The sequence below is a fragment of the Bos grunniens genome, chromosome 3, assembly GCF_055505025.1.
Source record: "Bos grunniens cultivar Pamir isolate PY7600 chromosome 3, Bosgru_T2T1.0, whole genome shotgun sequence".
Classification (NCBI taxonomy): domain Eukaryota; kingdom Metazoa; phylum Chordata; class Mammalia; order Artiodactyla; family Bovidae; genus Bos; species Bos grunniens.
The window spans coordinates 107656236-107675491 of record NC_141167.1 but is presented as its reverse complement, the minus strand read 5'-3'; the positions used below and the strand labels follow the sequence as shown (position 1 = coordinate 107675491).

General features: G+C 55.8%; 1 protein-coding gene across 1 annotated transcript; it reads right to left on the bottom strand.

Moving 5' to 3' along the window:
- Positions 1–468: 468 nt before the first annotated feature.
- On the bottom strand, positions 469–18946 carry NTRK1 (neurotrophic receptor tyrosine kinase 1). The gene is made up of 17 exons (XM_086393405.1): positions 18619–18946; positions 15339–15413; positions 15009–15080; positions 13358–13426; positions 12475–12620; positions 12104–12246; positions 9469–9601; positions 7610–7936; positions 7191–7208; positions 6970–7022; positions 6593–6695; positions 5959–6105; positions 5514–5644; positions 5136–5308; positions 2658–2898; positions 2146–2304; positions 469–869 (listed from the first exon to the last, which is right to left on the bottom strand). Exons 1-17 carry the CDS (start codon positions 18906–18908, stop codon positions 684–686), a joined length of 2466 nt encoding a protein of 821 aa, XP_086249531.1. The 5' UTR covers positions 18909–18946; the 3' UTR covers positions 469–683.
- Positions 18947–19256: the final 310 nt, after the last annotated feature.

Genomic DNA, 19256 nt, shown 5'->3' with positions numbered 1-19256 from the left:
CAGCCACATGTACACACACACACACATGCATACATGCACCCATGTATGCAAGCTCGCCCCACCTCTCTTTCTTTCTCAACCATTTGTTGTATTGTGTGCTTGCTCTGTTTTGGGAACTCCGATACAAGGAAGACTCACCCCAGCAATGCTTCCATCCTGTCCACCACCCCATCTAACTTCAATTCCTCCCACTGCAGCCTTCCTGAATGAAACACAGAGACAGGCAATTGGGGTCTGAAGGTCTAGGAAACTTGACCCAAGGCTCCTTCACTACCATGCAGACAAGATGGCCATGGTACTAGGAGGCAAACTACAGCCCCAAGACAGAGGTGACAGCTGCATGCAGTAGGGGTAGGTAGCTGGGGTTCACCAGAGAGGGGGAGGAGCCCACAGAGTCATCCCCTTACCTGAGCCCCAATAACCCCCTCCCAGAAGGATGTCATCCCAAGAATTGGCAAGAGACACAACCAAGGGATAATAAATATAATTGCTATGACGGAACCCTGCCTAGAGAAAGCAGGAACATCCTGCACTCCCAGACCCCACCTGTCCCCTCCCACATGCTGAGGGTGAGTTAGATGCTTTGAGATCACCCTGGGGCTGCTGGGAACCATGGCAGTTGCTGAGGGCAGGCTGCAGTACTCCGCATTTGGCTACCCAGCCCCAGGCCCTGAGCCAGCCTCCTAGCCCAGGACATCCAAGTAGACAGGAGGCGCCTGGGCCAGGGCTTGCAGCCGGGCATGCACATCCTTGATGCTGTGGCGTTGTTGGGGCTCCCGCTGCCAGCAGCCCCGCATAATGGCGTAGACCTCCGGTGGGCAAGCACGCGGCCGCTCCAGCTCACGTCCCTGCGTGATGCACTCGATCGCCTGGGGCCACCAGAGGGAGAGAGGAGAGGGCATACTGGGCCAGGGGCAGGAGAGTGAGGCCAGACCCAGCACTGCCTCTGCCTCACTGAGGCTCCCAAGGCAGGTCACACAATATGTCTGGGCCTCACGGCACCTAATAGTTTAAAAGGATGCAGTGAAGCCTAAGATTCGTGTCCACTCTGACTCTGAGCAGTGACAGGGATTAGAGCTAGATAGACCCTGTGAAGGCTGGACTAGGGTAGAACTGCATCCCAAAGGGCTGGAATCAGACCCTCAGCAGACTTGCCAGGTGGGTTGAGGAAGGAGAGGGGCCAAGACATTTGCCAAATCCATCAGCTAAGTGTTGAGGGCTGATTGGAAGAAGGGAAGGGTTCTCCATCTCTCAGCTCCAGAGGGCAAAAAGGAAATAGAGCAGGGTTGCAGGTAAAGGACTTGAAAAGTGGGTCGCTTGCATTTTAAGGTAGAGGGCAACGCCACTTTTTCTGTCTTCTGTAGGTACCACTATGTGGGCACCTAGCTCCTCTGACAAAGACACTGCAGTGGGAACGCTCAAAGTTTGACTCCAGGAAGGACTGCTAAGAAGCTGACGGATCCAAAGGAGAGAATGTGGCAGGGAGATGGTTGAAGGGCCTGGAGCCTCTTCATCCCCCGCTTCTTCCCTCCCTCCGCATTAGAGGACTTGGGTTATGGACGGCACTAATTCCATTCCTTCTCTCAGTGCTTGAGAAAATTAAAATCTATAACCCTCTCCCCCACCCCACTAGCCTCCAGGGAGCAGACTGCATTAGGAGGAGAAATGCAAACTGACAGCTGCGAGCCAAGGAGCGGGTGAGGGGAGCTGCTCTGCGAGAGGGAACACCTGGGGCCTGCTCTGGCTGTGTCCAATCCGGGGGGCAAGGGTAGGTGGGGACTGTCCTTCTTGCAGTCTAACCTCCAGCCTTCCTGCTGTAGGGTCAGGCGCGCCCGGGCTATGTTCCTCTTTCCACGCCTCTCCCCTTCACTCCGATAATGCCTACTAGGTCTACAAAATGCAGCGAGGGATGGTGGTCTGGGCTCCATTTATAAAGTGCTTTGAGGTTCTCCCAGGAGCCGGTTAAAATAGGAGAAGGTGTACAAGAATACGGTTGGGGTGGAGGGAGCAGGGCCGGCAGGATGCCGGATGAGTGCCGGCGGCGGTGGGATGAGGGGCAGAAGGGGACAGAATTCCCCAAAACAGGGACCCAAAGGGACAGGGAAGGGGTGGCCGGCAGGGAGCGAGCTGCGGAGCGGTACTGACCTCGGTGTTGGAGAGCTGGTACCAGGGTTGCTTGCCGTAGGTGAAGATCTCCCAGAGCACCACGCCGAAGCTCCACACGTCGCTCTCGGTGGTGAACTTGCGGTAGAGGATGCTCTCGGGCGGCATCCAGCGAATGGGCAGCATGGTGCGGCCTCCCACCTGCCGGCGGACGCCGCGTCACCTCCAGGGGGCGCCCGCCCCGCGGACAGCCTCTCCCGGCGCAGACCCGCCCCCAGCCCCGTCATTAAAAATAAAGAGAAGTGGCTCTCCCTCCCAGGGCTAAGAGAGAGAAACCGATGGTGCCGTGTCCGTCCGGAACAGTGGAGACAGACCCTCCTCCACTGAGGGCCAAGGGAGTAGGAGGAGGGTTAAAAAACCAGGATCAGAGAGTCTCAGACCCCACACCGCCCGAGGAAGGCGTGGCCAGCAAGGGCATGCCCTCTACGGGGACGCGGCCACGGCGTGTCTACAGTTTGGAGGCTGGGGGAGGGGTTGGGCTGAAAGACCCTTACGCGATAGTAGTCGGTGCTGTAGATATCCCGGCTCATGCCGAAATCGCCGATCTTAACCACTAGTCCCTGACCCACCAGGCAGTTGCGTGTGGCCAGGTCCCGATGCACGAAGTGCAGACCTGCCAGGTACACCATTCCCGCAGCGACCTGGCTAGCCACGGCCAGCAGCTGCCCCAGGCCCAGGGGTCCCGGAGCCACGTCCTCCCCACCAGCCAGCAGCTTGGCATCAGGCCCGTGGGACCTTCGAGAAAGAGTGAGGGAGAAGGGATGGGCTAGGAGGAGAGAACCTCCGGGGAGCCTGAGAGAAGGGAGGGGAGCTGGGGGAAATGGGGGAGGGACTCAGGGAAGGTAGGAAGGAGAGAACAGGGGAAGCAGGTGTCTGGAGGGGCTTGGATGGGGGCCGGCTGGTGTGCCCACCTCCAGAGCATCCCCTAGTGCCCACATTTCCCAAGTGCATGCCTTCCTCTCGGGCAGCCACCTTAAACTCCAACCTCAGCATCTAGCTGCCCGCTGGCTCCTACACCTCTTGCCCAGCTACATGTCCGACTAAAACCCAGCCAAGATGCTCAGCATCCTCCCCCAGGTGTGCCCCTGCCTCATGGAGGTGTGTCCCTCACCCAGGCTGTCAGCCTGAAACCCGGGAGTCCTCCATTTCTGCCTCTCACCTTTGCCCTCAGTATTCAGCCATTCCTGTGGGATCTGCCTTCCTTCCCACGGCTTCCAGGATGCCCTCCTCCTGCCCACACCTACCCCTCCAGACCACTCCTCAAATACTCCTTCTTCTGAGGCTGTCTGAGCTGGTGGTTTTGTCAGTATTGCCCTTTTCCTACTGGCCAACTTTCTCCTCATCCATTTATTTCTTTGTTTATTCCAGACATTTGGTAAACATCTCCAGTGGTGCCAGGCACCAGAGCTACAGTGGAGGGGAGGATGCAAATAGGTGGGTTACAGCAGTGCAGCGTGAGGGGCGCCTGGGGGCACTCAGGGTAGGGATGGAAGAAGTTAGGGAAGGCTTCCTAGAGGAAGAGACATCTAAACTGAGACTCAAGCCCTTAGGAAGGGAGGCTGATAAACCACTCGAAGGGATGGGAGACAGGAGTGGGTTATGTGGCTGGGAAAGGAGGCCCAGTGCACCAGGCAGAGATAGAAACCCAGGGGCAAGGAGGAGCAGACGGCCCCTCCTAGGGGAAGTCTTCCAGACTCGTCTAGGAGCGTTCATGAGTTCCCCCTTTGGTTTCCTTATGCTCTGTCTACCATATAAAGCTGCTCTCCCCACATCCTGGGCCCCAGATGGGTCCTCGCTGATATCCGGCCCCTAGCAGGGAGCCCACACCATGTCTGGTGAGCAAGGGGAAGGGCTTCTCTCTGGCCTCCTCTTGACCTGGATTCCTCTGAGCCAATCCACCTCCACACACAACCTCGGATCTGACCTCACCTCCCTCCTGCTCCACATCCTCCCCGGGCTCCTCCCCATCCTTAAGATAAGCTCAGACTCTGGGGTCTTTTCCAGCTGAATTCTGCAGCCTGGCTACTGAATGACCCAGCACTCTCAGTGGGGATGTTTAGAGACCAAATCACAACCATCAACTGTACAAAGACATTCATCCAGAACCACAGTCCTCCGTTGTCCCTGTTACTGGTGGGGAAACTGAGGCCAGAGAGGGGAACTACTTGACAAGGAAGGCTCAGTTAACAAGTCGCAGTTGATCCCAAACCCTGGCCCTTTCTGCTCCATCCTGCTCTGACCTCGGGGGCTGCGGGCTGGGGGGGTCCACCTCATCAGAGAAGAGTTCAGCAAATGGAACACGTGACCATCACACATCTGGATCATTTGTTACCTGTGTGCCTTTGGGCAAGTCACTGAACCTCTCTAAGCCTCATCTGAGAAATGGGTACATTTCTAGAAGTTTTAAGTTATTAAACCTATCAGAGTTGTTCTGTCTCAAGCCAAAGAAAGGAAATTTGGGGGAATTTTCCTCAAGTATAAATTGCCATATATGCTAGGTAACTATGAAAAATAAATATCCATTTAGATTATTACAGATATATAGGTATAAGGACATACAGTCATAAATGAACTGTAAAATATGTAACATAGCGCCTGGAACATGGCAAGCGCCTGATAAATGTTTGTCATTGCTGTTATCATCGTGATCCACACTGCCCCCTCCTATGGACACAGCTTCTGTGTGCCACACACAAATGCACGCACATTCTCCACAAAGCCCAGCCATCCTGCAGCCTCAGCTCGTGGCTTCCACTACTGCAGTCTCCCTGACACTGTCACTCTGCCCTCCACACGGACTCTCCCCACATCCACACATCTGCCTCAGAGCTCCTTGGGGACCGGAGCTGTGCCTTCCTGCTCCTTCCTGGTGTTCTCCCCAAGTTCAGCAGACAAGCCAGGGTGCGCTTGTAGGGAAGGGAGGACAGGCCATGGGCCGGGGGCCAGAGCCAGGGCCGGGCGGGCCCTCGTACCGGAGGAAGCGGTTGAGGTCACCGTGCCGCATGTATTCAAAGACCATGAGCAGCGGGCGGCCCTCAGTGCAGACGCCGAAGAAGCGCACGATGTGCTGGTGCTGGAGCATGGTGAGCAGCTCAGCCTCTCGCTGGAAGTCCTGCCGGGCGCTCTCAGACACCTCCTTCAGCGCCTGGATGGTAGGGTCGGACATCCCCGGATGCAGGCCCAGTCTTGACCATCTCACATCCCAGCTGGCCCAGCATCCGCCCCCAAGTCGTGAACTAGGCCAGGTCCCAGCCTCTCCCCTCTCCCCTGTCTTGAGCACTCTGTCTTGGCATGACAGTGCTCTGGGAGGTGGGCCCTGGACCAGCAATACTTCGTGGCCAGGGTCTTACCTTGACAGCCACTAGCATCTTGTCCTTCTCAGGCAGCAGGTTGTGGCACTCGGCAAGGAAGACCTTCCCAAAGGCACCCTCACCCAGCTCCCACTTGAGCACGATATCTCGGCGCTTGATGTGATGAACACCTGGTAGTGGGGGCTTGCAGGATCAGCCAAGATCCCCAGTCTTGGAAGAGGGACGGGACAGGGGCAAGGACAGGACTGTCCCGCAGGGTTGTGCTTGGCACAGGGGGCACCCGTCAAGACAGAGGGTCACACTGAAATTGAGCCCTCACCAGGTCCCATGACGTGATGGGGACCTGGGTGGTGGGGGGCTGGGAGGAAAGGTTTGTTCAGGCCTGGGGTGGGCAAAGGCAATGACACCCAGGAACCTCTTCACATGCACACACATGTACAAACACACACACAGGCTCGCCCCCACCCTTGACCCAGCCCCTCACAGGCATCACTGAAGTATTGTGGGTTCTCAATGATGTGGCCTTGGAGCCCAGAGCCTTTGCCCTCAGTGGGAGACAAGGAGCTGCCACCCAGAGTCATGAAATGCAAGGACATGGCCAATCCATCCTCCGGAGCCAGCACAGCAGGGCCTGGGAAGGACACAGTCACGTGGAGGGGTCACAGCCCAAGCACACACCCTGGCTCCTGCCAGGCTGCAGGGTGCCGGGTGACCCCACCTCCTAACTTGCACGGGAAGAACTGAGGAGCTAGGAGGCAAGACAGTCGCAGGGGGAAGGGGAGGCACTCCAGCCATTCTCTATCTGGCTCCTGTCCAATCCCAGGCCCCGTGGGCCACCAGAGAACTCCCCCACTGCCCCCCCGCAGAGCTCAGACCTCCCAGATCCACTTAGTGTTTGACTACAATCCAGCCACCAATTAGCAGCTGCTACTTCTGAAACTACCCTGGTTTCAGCACCGACACACTCACACTCACGAGTCCACATATACCCCAAACACCCACTCTCTCGAACCCCATGTGTACCCAGGCCCCCACACAGAGGACAGAGTCAGGAACAACCAGGAGGAAATAAAGCCAGGAAGACAGACTGACGGCCCCTCCACAGCCCCTCTACTCACGGTTGATCCCAAACTTGTTCCTGCGTCCACATTTGTTGAGCACAAGAAATGTTGTAGAAAGGAAGAGGCAGGCAAAAACGGCCAGGCCCACAGCCATTGAGACCTGGGGTATGGGGTGGTTGGATCTAGTAGTCATCCTGAACCCTCAGAGCTCCCCACTAGTCAACTACTTCTCCATCCTGCATAGATGCCCAGAGCCAGGCCCCCACACCTGCCTTCTCCTCCCCTGGCCCCCGAGTCACGGCTGTGAAGGTGTTGATGGAGCTCAGGCCAGACTCTGCTGCTCTCTGTGCTCTGACTGGAAATGACATACAGAGGAGCCTCCAGCCCAGCTCCCTGTCCTAAGTCCTGAACAAGCTTCCACTTCCCATGCTTACCCCAAAAGGAGTCTCATCCTTCTCCACTGGGTCTCCAGAAGTGCTGTTGGTGTCTGTGGGGACACAGGGTAGAAAGGCTTTGTCACAGGTTGTATCTCCTCCACAGACTCCCCACCCTGGCCCCGGCTGAACCCTCAAGGGTTAACTGTGCCCCCTGCCCCAGCGGCAGCTCCCAGCTCCAGGGACCAGACAGAACCTGCCCTCCAGCTTGGGCTACTCACCCACTGGCGAGAAGGAGACTGCAGCAGGAGGGAGGAGAGAGAGCAATCACATGGAGGAAAAGAGCAGTGAGTCCCCTTCCCCCTCTGGACTCATCCCTTCGTGGGTGGGAGTGGGAGGGGGAGGCGGAGCTGCTCCAGCTGGGCCAGGGATGCCCTGGTTTGTGGCTCTCTCTTCAGCCAGCCCTAGTGAATGGAATAACTCAGGGGTGCAGGAGTCCTGGGGCTGGGGAAGGCTGGGGCAAGGAAGCCAGCACAGAGCTGGACACCAGAACTCCAGGCTACTTTCTGTCCGGGACCAGGCCCTCCAACTTCCAGGGTCAGGATCACAGTGGGAAGTGGGCCAGGCCTCCCCGGACACCTGGATCTGCACCCAGTTGGGGCCCAGGGGGTGGGAGCAGGGTTCAGGGTGGCCCTCGCACCAGGAATGGGGTCCTCAGGGTTGAATTCGAAAGGGTTGTCCATGAAAGCGGCCATGACCCAAGCGGCGGCCTGGCCCAAAGGGTTGGTTGCCAGCAGCGTGTAGTTGCCGTTGTTGACATGGGTGGGCTGGTTGAGGCGCAGGCAGCCGTGGCGCATCGTCTCATTGGCTGCCAGCTCCAGGAACTCGGTGAAGATGAAGGAGGTCTCGTTGAGCACGGAGCCATTGAAGAGCCAGCGCAGAGAGGGCACTGGCTGCCCGTCCACCGAGAAGGGGATGCACCAGTGGTGCTGCTCCACGGCGGCTTGCAGATGCACGCTGGCCGGGACTGCGGGCCGGAGAGGGTGACAGGGAGAGTCAGGAGGCGTCCCGGGGAGGCTGAGGGTGGACAGTCAAAAGGCTCAAGCCTAAGAGAAACGGGTCAGCGGGCTCCAAGAAATTCACAAGCAGAGATGTTTTGAAGAAAGCTGACAGTAAGTCTTAAATAAAGTCAGGCAGCAGGTGTATATATTCAGAAGCTTAAAGAATTTAAGCGGTGGGTTTAAAGTAAATAAGTAACAGTCCTAGAGAAGTAGGGTTCCAGCTCATAGAAATTAGACATGGAGTCTTTCGGATGAGGGAATCCAGAAAAATTTAGTGTAGTCAAGCTTAAGGGGATCTGGAAGGGTCCTAAAAGATCAAACAAGCAAATATATATATATAATTTTTAAACTCTTTGGAAAAAGATATGGGTTTGAAATAGACCCAACCTGAAAGAAATAAAAGACCTTCAATAATAGAAAAAAGTATATATATATACATATGTGTGTGTGTGTGTGTGTGTGTGTACACACACACGGGGTTCTCAGTGGACAAGAACTGGGTGAAGCACACTACTGCTAAAGAATCCACCTGCCAATGCAGGAGACGTAAGAGACGCAGGTTCGATCCCTGGGTTAGGAAGTTCCCCCGGAGAAGGAAATGGCAACCCACTCCAGTATTCTTGCCTGGAAAATCCCAGGGACAGAGGAGCATACATATACCCAATTGACACTGGAATTCCAGCCAGCATTCATGCGGCGGCATACTATTCAGCAGTGAAATGAATGAACTAATTGTTACTCCAGTTAACATAAACGAATCTTACAAAAATAATGTAGAGCAGAAGAAATTAGACACAAAGTAATATATGAGGTATGATTCCATTTATATAATGTACAGGATCAGACAAAACTCAACCATGCTGAGAGGGAAGCATATGTGTGTAAAATTATTTTTAAAAGCAAGGAGATGATTGTCACAAAAGTCAGAATGGGGTGGAGGAGAAGGATGGGGTTCTGAATAGTGAGAAGGGGGTGTCTTCTGAAGTGTCTGTAAGCCGAATTATTGTTTAAAGTGTATATGTTTTATGTACATATCTATGTAAAGTATGTTTCCCAAGAAAAGAAGAAAAAATTATACCATGTAGAAGATTTTAAATAATTTGTTGGCAGACCTAGAGAAATTAGGCAGTGAGCCTAAAGAGAAACTTGCATGGAGAATTTCTTCTTTTAAAACTAGGAAGTAGGGCAAAAAGTCCTACAGAGGAATGAACATGAAGAAATACAAGGGAGCAGAGAGAATGGATGTAGCTGGTGTTGAGGGCTTCAGTAGCAAGACTTGGGCAGGGGGCCAAAAAGAAATCCCTCTCCATCCCTCTGGCCTTGACGAGCCCCCAGGACTTCCCTCAAAGGATCAGTTCATGGGAATCTGGAAAGAGCTGGGAGGGAGCAGCTGTGGACACACGTACATCCCACCCCTTTCCTGCAGCCCCCAATCCTCACATCCTTTTTTCCGGGAAGCAGGGATGGGGTGGGCACAGAGGCAGTCACTGGCACTCACAGGAGACGTTGACTTGGGCGGAGACTTCAGCCCGGCCCACATCATTCTCCGCCCAGCACGTCACGTTCTTCCTATTGAGGTCACTGGTGACATTGGCCAGGGTCAGCCCCAAGGACGGCAGACTCCCAGATTCCTGGGTCAGAGAAAAGAGGGGAAAATGAAGAAGAGCTTCAGCTGGCTTGGGGCTGAAGGCAGCTGGGCAGGAGGGTGGAGCGGGGGGCAGAGCTGATGTCTTTGGGGAACCCCTCTGGCTCCAGGTGGAAAAGAGAGGGAGGGACGGGAAGGGAAGAGGTGTGGGAGAGAATATGGTAGAGAATGGCTCTCCTTCAGAGCCTGTTTACACCTTCTCCTGGATCACTGATTTAATGATCTGAAAAATCCAGAACACAACCAATAACCTCAAAATAGGCGCAAAGTCTCCCAAACCATAAAACCACCCATCTGAACAGCTGAATACAAGTCACAAATCCCAAGTATAGAAATGTACACAACCAATTGGAAAACCAGCTAGGACCTCACCACCTACTCATTCTTGTTTAACACATAATTCTAAGAAATTTAGTTTCAGCCCAAGGAAGATCTGAAACAAAGAGATGGTGCTGATAACGGGGCAGCAGTTAGGAGCAACAGTAGAACCGTGATGAATACCTTCGGCAGATGGAAAAAGAGAGTGAAGTTAGACAGAAGCTAAGGATTTGGTTCTGAATCATCATCGAAAGACTGACTCAGATTCAGATTCTCTTCCTGAGACACCACGGAGGTTATATGGCCCTAAGACAATTTTTTAATCTTGCTGAACAAAGATTTTCTTATTTTGTAAACCGAGGAGGTAGACAAAATGATCTTTCGACATTTTTAGAAAGCTATTTTCATAAAATGATGAAAATAAATGAAGTAGTGGGCAAATCTGATTTTTCTGGAAATTTCGTGAATGTGGAATCCCTTGAATAAATGCCAGGGAAGGTGAAGTTTCTCTGGGCTTCGATTGGAATATGTGAGTTCACATATTCCAGAAGAGCTGTCCAGCCTCTTGTGCAAGCCCTGAGTTCCAGCCACTTGAAGGGGAAGCCCTGCCTAAGCTTCTCTCAGCTGTTCCAGCTCCTCTAAGTCACTCTGGAATATGGTATCCCATGAACTCTTCCCTTTGAGCTGTTCCGCCACTCTCCTGATGGTGACCTGATGGGGACCAGCCTCCCCTCCCCTCTATTTAAGCTAGGGAATGGCTTTTCTGCAGGAAGTCACTAGAAGACAGAAGTGAAGCTCCCAACAGCTTTTTTTGAACAGCAAAAATCTGGAATTTCTCCAAACTTATCAAAGGTCTCTCCCCTGAAGGTCACGGCTTCTGCCTTGCCCGCTGTTCCATTACTCAACCTTAGAGGCTCTGATCTATGGGAAGGTGGGACCCCTTGGTGGCCAGTGGTCCCCCTACCGTGTCTAGACCTCCTGCTCAGGACTCCAGCGGTTCCTCCTTCAATGTTGTCCTAGGTTGTTGTCGTTTAGCCGCTATGTCTGACTCTTTGCAACCCTATGGACTGCAGCCCACCAGGCCCCCTCTGAGCGTGGGATTTCTCAGGCAAGAGTACTGGAGGAGGTTGTCATTCCATTCTCCAGAGGATCTTCTAGACCCAGGGATTGAATCCACATCTCCTGCTTGGCAGGCGGATTCTTTACCACTGAGCCATTTGGGAAGCCCAAGGGACCACCAACAATTCTGGGGTTGATTCCCTTTCCAAAGCGAGGGCCTCCAAACTAGACACCACACCCTGCTTTCACTGGCCCGACTCCTTCCAGGGCCTGGACTCTGTGTGTCCACCCACGCGGGGCCAGCTTTTGGGTGGGCACAGCCCAATGTCGACCCCTGCTGTCCTTGTCCATGAAACCTCCTGAGTCAGTTATGGCTACTCTTGGCTGCCTGTTGCCAGCCTAAGGACAAAGGGCAGGATCTGGGAAGATGCCCAAACTGGATAAGAGAGCTAGAGGCCAGCAAGTGCCCAGAGGCAGGGAGAACATCTGAAGGCCATCATGTCCATCTCCTCAGTTGACAGATAAGAAAACCAAACTGCAGGCGGATTGGGGGATTTTTCCAAAAGTCACTCCAAGAATTAATTAGTGAGAGAGCTGAAACCAGAACTGTGCCTCCCTTACTAATAAGCTCATCACACACCCAAGAGGATGCTGCTTCTGGATTCTCTACAAAATGACTGGAAGGCCCTGAAGAACTGGCCTGGGCACAGGACCACAAATGTTGCTCCCTCTCCGTGGCCCTCAGTGTCCTTATCTAGAAAGGTGGATTGGAGAGCTGGTGTGTTGGGTTCCCCGGGTCAGCTCCAATATGGGAGGGCTCTGTGACCCTCTCTCTTTGCAGCCAGCATATCTTCCCAGAGTGGGGACCTACGTTCTAGCTGATCAGTGGAGCCTGGGGTCCCTGCTGGACCAAGGTCTGCCCTGAGGGCATGTGGTGTGTTATAGCTACCCAACAGCACAAGCCTGAGTCCCAAGGGTCTAAACCATCTTGGTCCATCTCTCGTCCTTTATGGGCTTCTTATTTGCTATCTCTCTTTCCCTGTCTTTGTTCCCTGTGCTCGGGTGCATCAGGAGGGGGGCGTGGGGGCGGGGACGGTGGAGGGCTTCTCACCATCACTGTGGCTGACCCCTCCAGCTCCGTGAGGATCCAGCCAGCCTGCTCCAAGCCCTGCCCCTCCACCTGGCACTGCAGCAACACGTCGGCCCCCACATCCACGGAAGCATTGGACATCTGGATCTTCAGCGTGGGCTCACCTGGTGCCCGAGCGGTGTTAGAGCTGGGAGAGGCCTCCGAATCCTGCCTGGGGACACTGATCCTCCCTCTGCCCTCCCCAGTGACCCTGCCCCTTCCCCGCAACCTTCAGTTTCCCCCAGCTCTCTCCCCCAGTCCCCCCTTCAGGGCTCGTCCCCTGAGCCCTGCCCAATGCCCTCCCCCCAGGGGTGCCCTCTTTCCCAGCCCCTCACACCACCTGCAGCACCTACCACAGCTGGCATTGGACATGAGGGCAAGGGGCCCCTGCCCGGGACACTGCAGCTTCTGTTCCCGCACTCCTCCCCGCCCCTCCTCCTCCCAGCGCTGCAGCCAGAGCAGGGCACAGGAACAGTGCAGGGGGTTCCCCGACAGGACTCTGGTGAGTGTGGGGGAAGAGAGAGAGTCAGGGGGAAGGGCAGATGTGAAGGAAGTTCTACAGCAAGAGGGAGTGCAGTTAGATAGCGGGGTGGACTGTCTAGAGGTGAAGGAGTGGGGACATGGGAGAAGTTCCTCTCATGGACCCCTTTCATGAGACACTGAAAGAAACAGAATGCCAAAAATCAAAGACAGCCAGCTACAGGCTATACAGAATTGCCCCACCCAGGCTCCCGAGGGTGGCAAGCCAGGTGAGGGCTCTGAGTAGGGTGGCAAGGAGGGAAGGGCACTCACTGCTTTCCGGAGTAACACCCAAAGGCCTTAGGTGCCCACCAAACACATCCCACTGCTGTCCACCACCCCCACGAGCTTGGTGTGCTAGGAATGTGGGCAGATACGCCCTTGTGCCCAGAGAACCGTGCCAGCCCCCGGCCCTGAGAACACACAGCTCTCCACTCCCCTCCACCGGAAATGTGCCCAGGGCAATAATCCCCTCAGTGGCTGCAGGGACCCACAGCCTCTGCTTTGATGGGGGTGGGGGGGGCGGTGGTTCACAGACATGCGTGTGGACAGTCAAACATGCTATCCCCACAGAGAACCCCTACCCACCCCCGCAACAGTTCCATACAGACACAGTGACATACCTTCACAGAGATGTACAGGCACTCGAGGGCCCGCACAGAACACACACACACTCACACACTTGCTGCCCTTGCCCCGGGAAGCTCCCACACTCACAGTTCCTGTAAGGAGAGGCCCTGGACCGTTTTCCAGGAGAGAGACTCCAGAGCGTTGAAGGAGAGATTCCTGCAGGAGTTGAGACAGAGCAGACAGACCCCTTGAGTGACCCGACCTCGGTCTGACCCAGTGTGAGTGAGGGGAGGAGCCAGGAGGAAGTTGACATCTGGCTCCCCTACCCCAGCCCTGGCAACTACAAGTAGCCCGTGGGCGAGGCATTGGGGTGGGGGGCTGGGTAGGCTCTTTGAGTCCCATCTTCTCCCTGGGACAACAAGGGTTAACCCCACTTAACCCCCTCCCAGACCCCAGGGAGGAGGGGGTCTGAAGGAACAGCCGCTCCCCCTCCCCCACTCTTGGCCCCAGCTGGCAAAGTGCTGAGGCCCCAGCTGGGGGCAGGGGCTCCATCTGTGCTCCCACTGAGCCCAGGACGGGGCCAGCGAGGAGGGGAGGATGGGCTCCCACCTCGCTTGCCCTCTGCCGGATGCCTCGGAACTCAGAGTCCTTCCTCAGGTCCCCTCCCCACGCCTCCTTCCTTCCCCTCCTCAAGGACTAAGGAAAGGGACCGCAGGCCCCCAGCCCCCAGTTGCAGAGACAGAGAAAATGAGTTTTTCGGCGAGGGGCCGGCTCCAGGACTCTGGAGCTGCCACACCTGCGACCTTCTGCTTCTGAGGGGCCTGCCCTGACCCTTCTCCTTGCCTAGCTGTCTTTTGGTTTGTGGGGGCTGAGTTGGAAAGTAGCCACTACACAGGGATCATCAGCAAGACCCATTTTAGCGCCAGGCAGAGCTGACTGTCCTTCTCTCCTGCCGCTTACAGTTATATGACCTCAGCCCAGAAACTTATCCTGGCTGATTCTCTGAATCCTCATCTCCAAAATGGGGATGACGCTACCTCTCTCACCAGGCTAACGGTGAAGATTCACTGACAATAAGTATTGTGAGGTGTCACTGAGTAAGCATTTTAACACACCTAGAAAGGGAGGTAACATCACCTTATCCTTTCGTTAAATCACAGGACACAACAGAGAGTTTAGAGTCCCCAGCACAACTCCGTGAGTCAGAGGCTCCCACCACACTTCCCATCTCCCCAGCTGCCCCAGGTGCGAAGGAGGAGCTGAACTCCTACCCTCAGGAGGCCAGGGAATGGTTTACCAGGGACTCTAAGGGTCTTGCCTTTGGAGGTCTCTCTCAACCTTGCCCCCTTCTCTACAAAAGGGGTGCCTGTGACTCCCAGGGGAGTGTGCCAAATGACTGATCTGATCCCCCAGCACCCAGGACATCCCAGAGATCAGGAAATAGTTGGGAGACAGAGTCCCGGTCAGAACCCAGGGTCCTGCTCCTGATCCTTGCCCCCTTTGGACTGCGTGTGTCTGAACCCCGGGAAGAAAACCGAGGCAGGCACCATGAGAAGTGTCCTGCAGCATGAAGCATGGAAGCGAGACAGCAAGAAGGACCTTCTAGTTGGCAGGGGCGAGAGCTGAGAGGATCACCAGCCCTGAAGTGGATGAGAAAAAGGCCCAGGAGAATGGGTGGGATGACTTCCCTAACCAGGCTGGGGCCGTCCTCAGAACACTGCCCTGGGGAGGGCCAAGCCCATTAGCCGCCCAAGCCTAGGTGTCTCCCAGCCCGCCCTGCCCAGCCCCGGTCACTCACAGTCGACCGAGCCGTGGAGTGTAATGGAAGGCATTTGGCGCCACAGAACGGAGACCGCTCTTCACGATGGTGCTGGGGAGGGCACAGCGGGGTCAACACTGAGGGGAGCAGTTACCTGGGCCCCTGCTCTCCACCCTGCCAGCCCCCCAGTCTCTAGTGCTGAGCCCCAAACACTTCCTCGGCAACCCTGGACCCCTGAGGCCACCAAGCTCTCTGGCCAGCCAGCGCCTCAGTCCTCAGCCACCCCAGTCCACCCAGGCCCCTCGCGCCCTTGGTCCTAGCACCCTCCCTGACCCTCTGGTCTCCCAGGCCCTGTGCGGAGCCCCTCACAGTTTCCTCAGCTCCCCCAGGCCCCTCAGGTCACTGCGCTTCAGCTGCTGCAGATGCTGCTGGTTCTCGATGTAGCTGTGTGGAGAGAGGATGGGAATCACAGGGGCCCAGGCCCGTACTCAAGTCCCCACACTCACCTGCCTCCCTCCCTCCCAACCACATGCACCCACAGGCATCCAGTCACACAGAGACCTGTTTACACGTGTAAACGCCTACACACCCATCCACATACGCACAGAGACCCTCACACAGTCACACAGTCCCATGCCTGCATCCTCACACTATCACACATGCATGCTCTTACACATTCAAGCACACACACACAGATGTGTAAAGATATACACAGAGACGCACCTCCTCACATACACCAGCATATGCATGCGTGAACCCACAGATGTCCCCATGTGCACACTTACACTCTCCCATATAGACACACATAGCCACATAGCTCATGCATGCACACACGTACATGCATGTGAGAATGTGTGGGCATTACTCGCATGCACAAACACACATGAGTCCATTCGCAGCCTGGCGTCCTGCTTTTAAACACAGAGCCTCTCCTGCACATGCTCAACAATGGGGGGTCATGCTCAAACACTCGCTTCCATGAGGGGCCTACGCTCATCACTGCCACTGCCCCACCCAGCACAAAGGAAGGCCTGGGGCCATGAAAATACGCGCTCCCAAACACACCTGCTCAGAGACCACTGTCTGGGCTCACCCGTACTACTGGGCATGCGTTCGAGAGCACGCGCACACACACATACACACACACACACATGCCACCCTCTCCCCCTCAAAGCCACTGGCCCCTCCCCACACTCAAGTATAAACCCTTCCATTCTCCACCCCCACCACCCTGGCATCTTTCAGCAAAGCAAGTGACAGGCATACAGGCTGTCAGTCAAGGACCCCTTGAGCCCCTCCCTGCCCCAGGAGGGCCTCAGCAAGGAGAAAGGGGCCATGAGAGAAGGGAGTCAGAGTTAGGAACGGGAAGAGGCATCGACTGGCTGTCTCACGCAGTGAAAGAGCAATGGGAAGGCTTCGGGGGCAGGGAGTGTGCAGAAAAACAAAGAGACAGCGAAACAGAGACACCTAGGAAGAGGAACTGACAGGAAGAGACTGGCAGAGAGACGGAGACAGACAAGGAGAAAGACAGATAAGAAAAGGGAGACAGAGAGATAAGCACAGAGAGCCAGAGAAAGCAAGATAGGGGGCAGAGAAAGAAAGAAGTAAAAGCAGGCATGCAGGGCTGGGGGATTTCTGCTGCCCTGGGGCCCTGTCCAGCTTCTGGATCTCACACGCCAGGGAGTTCCTGAGAAGTCAGCTGCCCTTGCAGGGACACCTCATGTCCCCATCCAACGCCCCCCACCCCCGCCACACACACACAGGGGCTCCTGACTCACTGCCTGTTCTCAGAACTCTCTCCCTCTACCCTTTTCTTCCTAGCCTTTGGAAACCAGGGCCAGCCTGAATGACCACCCCCCACACATATACACACTGCCAGCCCTTCCCAGACCTGGCCCCTGCAGGACACCCAGGTGTCAGGTCATCAGTCCCCTGAGGTCTAGGGAGTAAATTCCAGTGACTCTGAGAGTTGGTCCCTATCCTACCCACTCACCCCCCAGCTCCTGCCAAGAGAGCCTAGAGGTGTAGGAACCTCAGGAGGGGGTGAGGGACCCGGGGAGGGAGTGAGAAGGTAGGGTGGCCAAGTATGTGCAAACTGTCAGGCAGCGTGCTCAAAGCTGCCTCATTCGTTTGGATTCATAATCAATCTGTCTATTCGAGTCCATTATCTCCTCGTTAGCTCTGCGGGTGAAGGAGGAGGAGGGGACCTTGCAGATGGAGGCAGGGGTTAGACTGCTGCCCCACCCAGAGGGACAGCTCCACTCACACCCTGCATGGCTTCCAGCCCCCAGCCCCCACCTGTCCACACTCCCCACTCCCACTTCCCCCCTGCTGGACCCACTAGGGGCTTGAAAGGGAATCAGGAAAAGAGTGCTGATGGGGAACATGCAAGAGCCTAGACCCTGCTTTGCAGACCCAGTGACAAATGCACAGGACTGGGGGTGGCAGGCTAGACTTCAGGCCTCCCTCCCATCATGCAGAAACCTAGGTCCAGACCAAGACAAGGCCATCTCTCCTCCTGGCCTCCCTAGGGCCATTAGGGAGCGAGATTGAGTACCTTCCCGTTAATTACCACAAGATACCCGAGTAACTCAGTGCCAATTATCGTAGGCTGCTCAAGTCACTTCCAGACATTGATGGCCCCTGCCACAGATACCTTTCAGGCTATTACTGCATGAGGCCAGAGTTCCTTGCCCACTGTCTAACCCCAGGCCTAATAGGAGGAGGATATTCTAGCAGGTCCTTTCTTCTTCTAGAACTCTTGCTGGCCGCACCAGCCACATAGAATACTCAAGTATTTTCCAGACACCATCATATGATGCTTGAGTATCTCTAAGCCAATTATTAAAGAATACTCCCATAGGTTTCACCAGTTGCTAAAAAGTACTTGAGTATTTTGTAACCAATTAATGCAGGGTGTCAGAATACTTCAAATGTTGGCGATTCCTCCCAGTTTCAGGTCTGGAAGGGAGGAGAATCTCTCAGCAAGGGCACTGTCTCCCTATGCAAAGTAGGGAGAAAAGGGTGATGAAAGAGATGGGGATGTGGAGAGGGGAGCTTGGAGGGGCTCTCATTTCCTACCTCCAAATTAAACCGTGGTGGGGAGGAGAGATGGTGGAAATCGGGAGAGGAGAGCTCAACCACCAAGTTATGGCCCCTCAGCGCCTCCCACCTATTTCAGTTCAATTTCCAATTCAAGAGAGAAGAGCCGACTTTGCCTGGTCATGACAAGGAAGGGGGTAAGGGCGGATTTATCCCTGGGAAAGGAAAATGGTAAGGGTATCAAACTGGGGGTGGGGAGTGTTCTCTGCAGATAACCACCTCCTGTATAGGGCAGAGGGTGGGCTCCTGGCTGAGCTCCAGAAAGCGATTTCTAGAAGGCTGGGCTCTCTCGGATCTGGTCCACAGAGAGCCCCCTCTTCCTCTCCTCGAAGCTAGCACCTAAGCTGCCCTGAGCCCAGCATCCAGGCAGTAACTGCGGAGGCTGTCAAGGCAGCAGAGGAAAACCAAGGCACAGCCGAGACTTGCGTGTTATCGGTCTCCCGCCGCACCCGCCCCTCCTGATCTAGCACGCAAGCGGTGAGTCCGCGCCCACGGGGCACGGCTATGCCCGCCTGTCCCCGCGCCCCCTGGCTCGCCAGACACTCACAGCTCTGTCAGGTTCTCGGCGCCTGGCAGGTGGAGGAGGTTATCCAGGGCCCCCGGCCGGGTGCAGCGTAGCCCCGAAGGGCCGTGGGGGCAGCAGACATCGGGGCAGGATGCAGCGCCCGCAGATGCCAGCATCAACCAGGCCAGCAGGCTTCCCGGCCCCGTAGCCCGGAGGTGCCCGCCAGGTTGCCCGCCCCGTCCGCCTCGCAGCATCGCGACGGCGCCCGCCTCGCCGCGGCCGGGCAGCCGTCTGTGCGCTTGCAGCAGCCGCTGCCGGGCCTCCCCCGACATGTGCGCTGGGCGGTGTTAAAGACCAGTCGCCAGGAAAGGGCGGAGCCAGAGGCCTCCGCCCGGCCTCGCCCCGCCCCTTCTGTCTCCAACCCCGCCCTCTCCTCTTCTAAGTCGCGAACTCTGCCCCAACCCTTTTCCGAGGCCCCCTGCGTCAGCCTACTCCCCCAAGGTCCCCCCAGCTCCAGTAGATGCGGAGGGGCAGCCTCAGAAAGCCTCAGAGGTGTCTGCTGGGAATGGGGAGACTGGGAAGTTGATACATTATTTTTCCCAGCCTAAAGCCGCTGCATTTAGCGGGGAGGTGAGATGACTGAGCTTGGAAACGGTGGTAGCCCAGGTCACCCTAGCCAG